The sequence below is a fragment of the Ascaphus truei genome, chromosome 5 (assembly GCF_040206685.1).
Source record: "Ascaphus truei isolate aAscTru1 chromosome 5, aAscTru1.hap1, whole genome shotgun sequence".
NCBI lineage: Eukaryota > Metazoa > Chordata > Amphibia > Anura > Ascaphidae > Ascaphus > Ascaphus truei.
The window spans coordinates 302,891,986-302,904,117 of NC_134487.1; the positions used below are offsets into that span (position 1 = coordinate 302,891,986).

Sequence of the window (12,132 nt, forward strand, 5' to 3'; positions counted from 1 at the left end):
TAATTGCCCAGATTGTGCACCCGTCCTCTCCTCACCCCCTGCCTGAGTTACGTGCAGTCCAGTAGTTGGGTAAAATATTGTTTCTAAAGCCCAGTGAGTGGCTGCGGAGGGCAAAGGGCAAAGGGCAAAGGGCAGAGGGCAGAGTTTCTGTCTCTATGAACATAGGAGCTGAAACACGTTGAATGCATCATGTGAGGGGAACAAAGACTAATTTCTTATACTGTATATGCAATTAGCAAGACCCCAGCAGGAAGAATATATACAGGTGTTAAAAAGAGCAGTCTGCAGGGATTCTGCCTGATCCGTGCCAGGGTTTGCTGCAGTCTGGGTGTTCCAGGTTGCCTGCACTCTCCTCAGTTTGGCCATTTTGGTTACTGGCAGCCTACTACTTAAGGCTGCACTTGCCAATGAGAATCGCCTAGCACAGATCCAAGTTTTGCAGCTCATGTCGGTCTTTGCCGTCACGCCTTTCCCTGTTGCATGTTTGGATTCCTCTGTTGCTGACCCCGAACCGTGACCTCGCTGTTTTCTGCCTGCCCTGACCTTTTGCCTGTCCCCTGGATTCTGTACCACTGCGCTGACCTGCTGCCTGCTTACCGACTACGGACGCTGGTCGGTTATTCTGCATCCTTACCGTAGCGCTGCGGGTCCACTTTCCGATTGGAGACGAGCATCGTCACAGTCCAAGCTATGCGTTTCATTTTTTGTGTTTGTTTTTGAAATAAGATTGAAGCAGGGGGTCCCTGGAGCTGAACGCCATTCATTCCGGCTGTGAGGACCCCGCTGTTTCCTCCGTATGGGGTTGCTGGTATCTTGGTGCAGTTTAAAAACACAATACAATAAACACACAATCCCAGCAAGCTCAAAACCCCAAAACTACAAACACACACACACACACGCGCACGCAAGCACACACACACGCACGCACGCACGCACACACGCACGCACACGCAAAAGGAGTGCTGCTGAGCATGGCCAAATGTATACAAGACAGAAATGCCCAATGCTATAGCCAAAGGGTTTAACTAAATGACCCTTACTCACAAGAATATTGAAGTATTTTACTATGTATTTTGTCACATAGCATGCAGCATTTGAGCATTTCTGTCTTTTGTTGTAAAGATCTTTTTGTCGTTTCTAAAGTAAAGTGTTTATTTATGTGAATCTGATGCTTCATTTAGGAGATCTGAGTATTTCAAATATGACGTGTTCAGGAGCTTAACACCAAAATCTCCCAAGAACAGGCTGAATGTTACCATGGTAACCTCAGAAGCTGGGGGTGGGGGGTGGGGGGAGGAGAGTTTTTAACACTAGAAACACACTTTTCCCCCGTCACAAGCGAGACCTATTGAGGGAGCGGGAAACATTAGGTAAACCCATATATACTTCTGGAAGGTTATCGTGCTTCAAAGGAGCAGTCTCTTCCAGGAAGAGCATGAGCTTCAGATAGTGGAATGTTTCATCTTTAAAAAAATGAATTTAATATAGTGACGACAGTGTACGCTGCTCTGTACATGGAAGATTGCAGGCACAAGAAATCCCCCTAGAGTTTAAAATCTGTATTTGGTGCCTCAGGCACTTAGAGATTAGGTGACTTGCCCAAGGTCACAGGGATTCGGACGAGGCTCCCCGGCTTCAGTCGGTGGCATGATTTTCGGAATCGGGGCCCTTTAAATACAGCCTCTCCTTCGGCCCCCGATAGGTTAAATAGGACGGATTTCACAGCTTTAGGACTGTGTAAGAGAAATGTAAAACGAAGTTTAAATACCGTTACTCATGAAAAACAAAAACCAAGAGGACGCTAATGAAACATTACTGTAACAAATATCCGCTTCTAAAAGTACAATTCCATTTGTTAACCATGTGAGCACAAACCTGGTTATGTTCCCCAGTGATACACAGGTGAGGCTTTTTTCATTTCCCTTTTGGAATAGGAGCAAAGTGAGAAATGTGCATTATTTTACTAAGGAAGATAACGGACGGACGGCGGATTAATACCATCTTTCAGAAATCTGTCCCTAAAACAGCTGGGCCTCTGCACCTCCCACACACCGAGCCAACATTTGTATTATTCAATCTGGAGGGAATCTGCCTTAACCCTGTCAGTGCTGGGGGGGAGCCATGAAATCAGGGTGCCACCGCGCCTCCCGCACTCGCGATCACATGACCGCTCTGTCACTGATGAGGGGACAGGCGTCCTTGTCCATCCCTTCTCTTGCAAGAATGCGGTCTGCGCTCCTGAACGCCATCTCCCAATCGAAAACCAGCATGTAGATTATGATGTACCGGTAGTTACTATGTCCTAGGGCCCACAAAGGGTTAAAGCAATGCTGCTTGGCAGGCCTTCCTTTTGTTTCAATTCTTCTCCATTGAGCAATGTTTTGATACCTACAGCAACACGAACGAACGCCGATTTCCTTAAAACCTAGCCTCTGCTCGCACAGACTCTGCTGCAAAAGGCTAGCATTATTCCAGCTGTGAGTATAAAGTGCCCTCCTCTGGTAGGACGTACATCTGTAACAGGAACAGAAAGATCAGAGCCGTTTCACAGGACGCGCAATGTGCGAGAATCATATTGAAAAAGCTACATTAAATACATCAATATATCACAGATTCATTTGCTGACAGGTTAGTAGAAGTGGGACCCAGTTCTCCAGGTCAGAAACATTCATTAAGTACTTACTGGCAAAGAGGAAGGATTTGTGCTTTTGAAGATACCTGGATCTAAAGCATGTTACCGAACAAGGGTAGCCCATGTTCCAACACCCGCCTGGTTATGTTACAACATGCAAGTAACTAATTCTGTAGTACTCATTTATTCTGCACTATTATCGCAACTGGACTAACACGGGTACTTCTATTTAATTCAATATGCAAGTACAAACGTGGTTATAGAAAAAGGGAGACCTTCAACCATTGTGTTTCATCCAGTGATCCACACAGACAAGCCACAAATCCCAACATCTGAAACGTGGTCACAAGGTACGGTTACTCCTTAATCAGTTTAATGAAACGTGGACACCAGTATGGTTACTTCCTGACCAGTTTAATGAAACGTGGACACCAGTACGGTTACTTCCTGACCAGTTTAATGAAACGTGGACACCAGTACGGTTACTTCCTGACCAGTTTAGGCATCTTTAAAGATTGCACTTACTGAAATATCCATGTCCACAATGTGTTACTAAATTATAAGCAAAATAAACTCTTGAGAAGATGAACATACTACAATATATATACTGTACACACATCTTTAAAATGCGTCTCAGACGGCTCATCAGTTACATAGTAGATGAGGTTTGGGGGGAAAAAAATGTCCATCAAGTTCAAGCTATGCCAACGTTATACGACAGATACTTTATGCTATATTTGTACTTCGAGTATATTGATCCAGAGGAAACCCAACACAAACCCCAGTGACATCATCCAATGATATCTAATCAACGGAAATGGCAATCAGATCACTCTCCCTGGATCAACATCCTTCCCATGTTTACTTATTTGTTAGATCCCTGTATACCTTTTCTTTCTAAAAAGATATACTGCACCGACACACTTTATTCGAGCAAATACCCAGTATGTACCTGGCAGATACCTGGAATGCGCCACTCCTCACCTCTGACAAGCCCCGTTGTGTTTGCCTTCCCAGCCTGGGTTCATGCCTGGCTGACGGGCGGCTGATCTGTTAAATGATAATGATTAGGATTTAATAGGCTGCAATGCTTCGCGTGTCTACCAGATGGCATAAGTTCATGAATTGTAATGCAGTATATATATATATACTGTGCAGTATTGCAGCCAGCGGGAATAAAATGCTTCAATCCCTGCCTGGAAAATACCTCAATGCACTCGGGCAGAAAACAGTCACAAACCTCAATACACCCGGGTATACCCGAATTCGTGGGACAAGCCGAGCTCGAATAAAGTGTGTCGCCAGTGTACTACCTTTTTTTTAACAAATCTATTGTACCTGCCATCACAGCCTCCATGGGTAATGAATCCCCACACTGTAACTGCCCTTACTGTAAAGAACCCTTTCCTTTGTTGCTGGTGAAATCTCCTTCCCACCAACCTTAAAGGATGACCCTGTGACATTTGTCTTGCCCGTTAATACATCTTGGGGATAGGAACAAATATCCATTATACACACTAGTGAAAATCTAACAAAACCTACTCCTTATTCACATGAGTGATTATGATGGGCTACCTACCACCCCTTGAACTGAATTGGTGATCGTGACCAGCAAGATTACGGGTATATAATAGGGGTTAGCCACCTATCTTCTCTGTAGTTTGTCCATACTCCATTTTCTACAGGAATAAAAGGGTTAACAGACAGCACCACCTTATAATGTAAACCACAAACTCAATAATGCTTAATAGTACATAGGTGCAAGGGGACCTAGGGCAATCCCTTAAACCCCTCGAGAATAACAATCCAAACAATAGTGCGGTCCCCACACTCAGAAATGGTGTACAAAGAAAGCGAATACCAATAGAGTTTTGAAAACATGCAAAAGTTTATATACAAGTAATACAGCATACACTGTTGGGCACTATATAACCAGTAGCCATCAATCCAGCTAATATGATAAAGCACACAGTGTTGACTGTTATATACAACTATACAGCATATGTTCAAGAGAGACTTAGGCTGCGCTTATAGTGCTGGCGGCAGCGACGTGACTTCGTGTCAAAACAAATGCAGTCACCGGCGCTGATAGTGGACGTGACGGCGCGACAGTGCTACCAAAAATCTGGTAGTCAGTAGAATTAGATTTTTGGAGAGACGGTCTCCACATGTGACTGGCTATACGCCAATCAGAGATCTTCTCCGTCCCCTGCCTTCCCCCTTGCTGACGTCACTGACCTTGTAGCCAGAGACATCTCCAAAATATGAATTACAACTTACGCAATGGCGACGGGTGATGTCATCGGTCCCGTCACCGGCTGTACAAGCGCAGCCTAAGGAGGATGAACCTAATATATACAAAGCACACTACAGTAACAAACAAGAAAATGTGAGGGGTAAAAATTAAACTAACACTATTGGTACCTAACTAATGTGAAAACCAAAACCCATCCCCTGACCTCCGGCCCGTTCCCACCAAGAAAATACAAGTGGTACGCCCCTTATCTCCGTTGCAATGAATGTTCAAAATCAGCCTAAGGCTGCACTTATAGTGCCTTGTGACGGCGACGAGATGTCACCAAAACAAATCAATTGACTCCGTCGCAAGCGCTTATAGTAAGCGCGAAGACGACGGAGCGACGTAAAATTTGGAAGCCGGGTAAATTTGATTTTTTTTTTTTAGAGACAGTCGCCACATGTGACTGTCTCTAAACCAATCAAATTGTGCGGCCCGCCCCCTTTAGTGAAGTCACTGGCCTTGTCGCCAGCGACGTCGCCAAAAACCTAATTACAACTATCGCTAAAGGCGATGTCATCGGTCGCGTCGCCAGCACTATAAGCGCGGCCAAAGGCTACGCTTATAGTGCCGACGACGTCACGCTGCGGTCGCGGGAAAAATCTAATTAAAGCGACTCATCGATCGCGACCAAGCCGTCGCGTCGCGCTTACTATAAGTGCTCGTGACAACGTCAATACACTTGTTTTGACGTCACGTCACGTCTGTCGCCGTCACTATAAGCGCGGCCTTACTGTGAGAATGCTCACTATAACCTATAAGAGACAGCTTGTACCTTACAGTGAGAGAGTGCTCAGTATAACCTGTAAGAGACAGCTTGTACCTTACAGTGAGAATGCTCAGTATAACCTGTAAGAGACAGCTGGTACCTTACAGTGAGAATGCTCACTATAACCTATAAGAGACAGCTTGTACCCAACTGTGAGAATGCTCAGTATAACCTGTAAGAGACAGCTGGTACCTTACAGTGAGAGTGCTCAGTATAACCTGTAAGAGACAGCTTTTGCAGGGTCCGCACTATTGCTGTTTGGCCAGGTTTTATCCCGGTGTTTGGATCCAGTCATGTGTTTTTAAGGTACACATCAATACATCTGGCCCCAGTCTAGATCTCGATATAAAACAGATATAAGCCAATCTCGCCTCTATTACAGCAGCAGTTCAACACCGGCTTCTTTCTCATTCTCACCACATTACGGAGAAGGACAGGTTAGGACTCCGAGGCCGCATTTAGCAAACCGCAGCTATGGTAACTGACAGCTAAAGCAAATGGCTGTGGACACTATCAATGGGATGGTGTTTATACACCCAATGACCTTACTGCTCCCTGCGGACAACTCTGACCAAGGCCCATTCCGCTCACTAGAAAAAACTAGTTTTTTGCACATCATGTTTTTGTAGAATGAAGGGGAAACAGACATTTAAAAAATAAATAAATACCTGCATATATCCCCATGGCCTCCAGGAAATGGTTAAATTATTCATCTACCGGTTACCAGACCAAGACATATAACAATCGGTGTCAGAATAGGTTAGCTTAACACAATGTGCTATGAAAAAGAGTAGAAAGTAAAGTTCATTTTTAATTGAAGGAAATCGGAAGAGGCAGAATTTACGTACAGAATTACGGTCCCTGGAGCCGCAAAGAGAAAAGCAAAAGCAGCGGCTCTGATAACGGCAAAAGCAGCGGCTCTGATAATGGCAAAAGCAGCGGCTCTGATAACGGCAAAAGCAGCAGCTTTATACAGGAGGTCCATTCCTCCGAGTGGGATTCCCCGCTGCTGGGTGATCCGGTCAGGATTCTGCCGTTCTCCCCGGCAATGCCAACAGTTCGTCTAGTTACATCTGTATAGTGCCAACCTGGCACACAGCACGTTACAAAACCATTACAATGTAGGGAATAGGATAAGACAGATGGGATAAGGGCATCAAGACACAATGTAACATTGGGAGAATCCCTGCCCCGAAAAGAGGTTCCAATCTGACGGGCCTGTGGAGAGACGCACCAAAGCACACACATTTACTCCTACTTCTGGTTAGTGTTATAAGAGGGTACTGTATCTAGGGAGTTCTGGTCACCCAGGACTAGAGACTGTAAACGCTTTGTTGAACAGGTGAGTATTGTGATGGGTTTTGAAGTTAGGAAGGTGCTTGGCACACGAGTGTGAGGGGGTGCCAAACGTCGGTGCAGCTTCACAAAACAGCTGAACAACGAATATTGCCAACAATCACCCTCCTTTACACGTGGTACCCATATCTCCCTGCTCTGTCCAAGAATGGCAATGACTTGTCACAGCAGGGTGGCACTGTACGAATTTAGCAAATAATTAGGTCTCTTGTAATTCTATTGTGTGATCTAAGAATCAGGAGCCGTTGTTCGGGCGTTTGTTTCCAAGTTTATTACTGAGAGGGTTACGGTCAATAAGGGCACAGACACTTCGGTCAATCCACAATGCACCCTTTTTATATGGTTTCCTGTAATAAATATTGATATATTTGTATCAGTTTATACTTGGGGTATCCTGTTTAATGGAGCGGCCCGATCCCTTCTTTGGGACTTCACTTCTATTTGGCTACACTTCACAATAACCGCAGCTTAAAGAAAAGCCCTACTCCTGTTATTAAACACTGAGCTTGCACTTTATCAGAACACATCGTGTCTCCCCTCCAGCAGCAAACCGGTTACAAAGTAATTGTGTTGAGGCCGACTCTCTCTCGCTGCCCCAGCGTCGTATCGTCAGCTCACGATGCCTTCACCAATTACACACCTTCATTACTTACAAAACATTTCACTCCTAGCCAACACTGGAAGGTTACTCTTTCTAAAGATGTAACCATCCTTTTGCTGACAAACATTGTAGCGTTCCACACAATGAGAAACAATATGAAAAGAACAGACATAACTCAGGAGCTTTAAAGAAGCCACTAGCAATCCATTTGGGGGGGGGGGGGGGGGGAGGCGCTCCGGGGACCCTCTGCTTCTGGAGATACTTACCTCCATATTAGATGCCAGTAGCTGCTCCGGGTGAGCAAGCTGGGCTTTACAGGTTAAAGCTCCCGCGTCACATGGGCCAGTAGGAAGCCGCACCGATGACGTCACAGCTTCCTATTGGTCCCGGGGGGGAGGCGCTCCGGGGACCCTCTGCTTCTGGAGATACTTACCTCCATATTAGATGCCAGTAGCTGCTCCGGGTGAGCAAGCTGGGCTTTACAGGTTAAAGCTCCCGCGTCACATGGGCCAGTAGGAAGCCGCACCGATGACGTCACAGCTTCCTATTGGTCCGCAGGGCTGCAAATCTTTGAACAGCAGACATTGTGAGCCCTGCTGGCGGAGGAGAGCTGCTATTGGCACCTACTTCGGAGGTAAGTATCTCTGGAAGCAGGAGAAAGCAAACCTCTCCCACAGCTCACTTTAAAAATACATTTGAAAAAAAACTTGAGTGCCAGATTTTGGCATATAAAAAAAAAATATATAATATATATTATTCGGATGAGGCCTCTTACGCAGGTCACTGGAGTTAGTTCCCTTTGGTCTTCGGAGGGCTTGTCCCTTTGGGCGCCCCATGACGTGAGCTTGTTTTCTAGGGAGGTCGCAGAACACCCGTGGGAAGTGCAGGGACGCGGAAGAGATCACGCGTCGTCCGTTTCTGGGATTAGTGCGGAACTCAACTCCAGTCCTAATGACTCCCAACAGGCCTGGGTTTCAGAAAATCCCAGGCCCAGGGTTTCAGAAACCCAGACCTGTTGGGTGTCTTGAGGGCTGCAGTTGAGCGCCTCTGCTTTAGTGTTATACAACTTATTATACAACCAGACTACAATTATAACAGAAGAGTACATAGAAATCTTTGCATTTAAGAAAATAAATACTTAAACCCGCACTAATTAACGTTATACTGTGTTTCCTTGCAGTAATTATGTCCTTGCCTGTCCACTCAGCTTTCTGTCTGAACAGATATTAAAAACCCTTTTCCTAGATTCACTTGAGAATAAATGAAACAAATGGTTTTATCATTGTTGTATGACAATTTTTTTAATAGCACTATTCTCTACAGCCATATGGCGATCAGTAAAGCAATGATAATGGCCTTTTCACCGCGCCCATATGTCACTGATATTTGTTAAGTGATGTGTACAAAACACACACAGACACACGGATAATTTTGTAGCCCAAATGGCAAGTACGTCACAGCCAGCCAGCTGGCCAGCTAGACTACTAAATGGTTACTATTTGTACATATGGATGTTATGCTTTTTGTGGTTTATTTGTAAGGGGTAGATAATGTATATTAACCCCTTGTGTCTGAAGGCTTTAGGCTGCGGCCACGGTGCCGCTGAGCGCGCTCATGCTTGAGAGCGGTGACGTCACCACCTCTCCAAGCGATCGCTGTCCTGCAATAATTTTGTAAGCATGAGCAGGGAGGCGTGGCTGGGGGCATGTCATTAGCTGGATCAGGGCTGTGTGTGTGTGTGGCTGTGTGCATTGCCGCCGAATGGTTGCTGAAGCGCGTTTAATAATCAACTTGCTCCGTCTCCCAAAGCACCTAGCTTGGGAGAGCGTATGCACACGCTCATGAGCGTGCGCGCTGTGTGAGCACCGCCATACAGATTTATTTTAAATGAAGTGAGCGCACCAAGCGCGCTCTGCGGCAGTGTGGATGCAGCCTTATTTGCAATGTATTTGTAGCTCCAGGGAGCAATGGGGTTCAATCATTTTCTGCTTTAGGGTTTTGTAGAAAAGCCTCAGAACCCCATGGTATAAAAGTGTCGTCTACCAGAACGACAAAATGACATCGGTAGCGCTGATGAACGCTAAATTTTCCTTGGTTGTTTAAAGTGGAGTTGACATCATTTTTGTGTATGTACAGGAGATTACTATCGCTAGTGTATATAGCAGTAATTGTAAGTAATATTGCTGAAATCCTACTTCTTAATCATGCCAAATTTTAACATCGCTATATCGACCCTTAGTGAATCCAGCCGATTATGTCTCCAACTGTCAGAGGGCTATCTATTAGTACAAACATCTTCAAAATCAATACGTGCTTAGATGTTTCTTTTGACAGCTAATCGAAGGCTAAATTCATACAGCTTAGGGCAATAATAGTATTACATACTCTGTAGCCAAATGACACCAAAATAGCAAAAGTATAAAAACTTAAATAAAAAGACAAAAAAATGTAATTAATTTTTTTTTAAACTATACAGAAAAACCAGAGGCTTTAAAAAAAAAAAAAAAAAACAAGTTTCATGCCATTTGGTAATTAGAAAGAAACACACTTTTTTTGAGTGATCTATTTTGTATATAAAATATACGCGTTATAAATTATTTGTGAAAAGCAAACCACTACAGGTTTCCTTCTTGGCCACGCTTCCCCGCAGAACATACTGTGCGACGCGTTTCACACTCCAGACTTGGTGCATCACAATAGTGTCACGGTAATTGGTAAAACCAAAAGCACATTTGAGACAAGCAGTTCTGCCGAATTTTAATCAGTGGCGATCCATGAAAAATATACATATTAAAAGAAAACAAATTAAAAGCACCAGTACATCTATTTCCATCTTAGCACAAGTAGCAAATGCGCGCAAGCGTGCGTCGACTTCCAGAAAGGCCGGTCTGAAATTCTAAAATGTGGCAAAATATCCATTTATGTAGTAAAAGAAACGCACAGCGTGCACTTCTGTGACATGACATTGTTTACATATTTCTGAAACCAGGACTTTGCCCATCGCCAATTACCAATACTGGCATTTAGAGCTATTCTCCGAGATGCATATATTTCGACATTAAACATTGGAAACATACTCATTGAGAAAGTGCCAGTGATGGCGTGAAACGCGTGGGAGGAGGAGGTTTTTTGTTTGTGGATGTCTAATTTTATGTAGTTTAAATAAAAGTTTTTTTATTTAACTTTTGACTGGCGAGTTCTGCCTCTTCAAGGATTAGCTGTTCTGATCTTTTTTCCGATTTAGAATATATTTCGACATTCCCCCATTTTTGCACGATACATTAAATATGCAATCCCCTTTAATAGCCGATTTTGTCTGTAATGGAATTAATGTTGTTTAAACAGGCCTAAAAACTGTACACCTTAAAAGCAGTCCGCAATTATTAAAATGCACTAATCTATTGTTTATTTGATAAAGCAAATACTCTTCTCCGTTGCATTTATAGTAACAATGGAATTGCAATACAGTGGTAACACCTAGTTATGCAATACGCATCAATTTCTAACAGTTTTATATTTTGTAATGTGTTTATTAGCTTTTTAAAGTTAAGCCCAGGAACTTGCCATGGATAATCACACCCCAAAGTATCCCAGAACATACAAATACTGCTGCTAGCTGGTCGGGTCTCCTCCAGAAACAAGCAAACCAAGAGGTTATTTATTTTTTCCTTTTTTTTTTTAATACACGATTGAAGCAGGGGGTCTCCGGAACTGAAGCCCATTAATTCAGCTCAGGGGCCCCCTGCTTCTGTAGATACTTACCTTTGTGGTGGGTGCCGCCCCAGGAGTTCACATTATGGCTGCTTTGGAAAGCTGGAACCACACAAATAATCAAAGGATTATACACAGCCCCCTGTAATTGCACTCAAGGTAAATGACAAGATAATTGTGATGTCAATAAAGGTGTAAGGCAGTGAATAGCCAAATCCTAGTATAGGATACACAGACAAAAAGGTCACACTACTAATGAAATAAAATAACAAAACTTTAATAATCTATGCTATAAAAACCGACGAAACACAATAAAAAAATGCATGAAAGTGCATTAATAAAATCCCCAGATGTGTAGGGTAACGGTACTTATTGAACACAATGTGTTCCAAATAGCTGTAGTGTAATCAAGAACGCTATATAGCAGGCTGCAGACTAGAGCATACAGGTATTCTCAACAGAATAGGTAATGTAATATAGGGATACACCTTATAGGGCCTCTATAGGTACACACTGTGTGTGATGGTGATGGGTTAATATACTCCCTAGACCAACTCAATAAGGTCACAGCTAATAGGGGATCCCAACAAAACCCAAAATCAAACAGCGTATCCCCAGCAAAACCAATTCCTGCCGCAGGGCAAATAACACAAGCAGCGGGAGCAAGAGGAGGGGACCCGCAGTCTATAAATGCACCCAGCAATGAATATGCACCTCAATGCAGTGTGATACTACATGTGCTTAATGATAGATGTAAAACCAGGTGA

At 43.9% G+C, this 12,132-nt stretch overlaps 1 protein-coding gene across 22 annotated transcripts in view; it reads right to left on the reverse strand.

Annotated features, from left to right (window-relative positions):
* Positions 1 to 12,132, reverse strand: part of PLEKHA5 (pleckstrin homology domain containing A5) — a 196,052-nt gene that overhangs the window by 121,824 nt on the left and 62,096 nt on the right. The window contains exon 4 of one of the 22 annotated variants that reach the window (XM_075602989.1): positions 1,455 to 2,514. The exons of the other annotated variants lie outside the window; for them this stretch is intronic. Coding sequence (XP_075459104.1) covers positions 2,160 to 2,514 — 355 coding nt within the window. The 3' untranslated portion in view covers positions 1,455 to 2,159. Of the gene's footprint in view, positions 1 to 1,454; positions 2,515 to 12,132 lie in introns of those variants that run through there. 22 annotated transcript variants of the gene reach the window in all.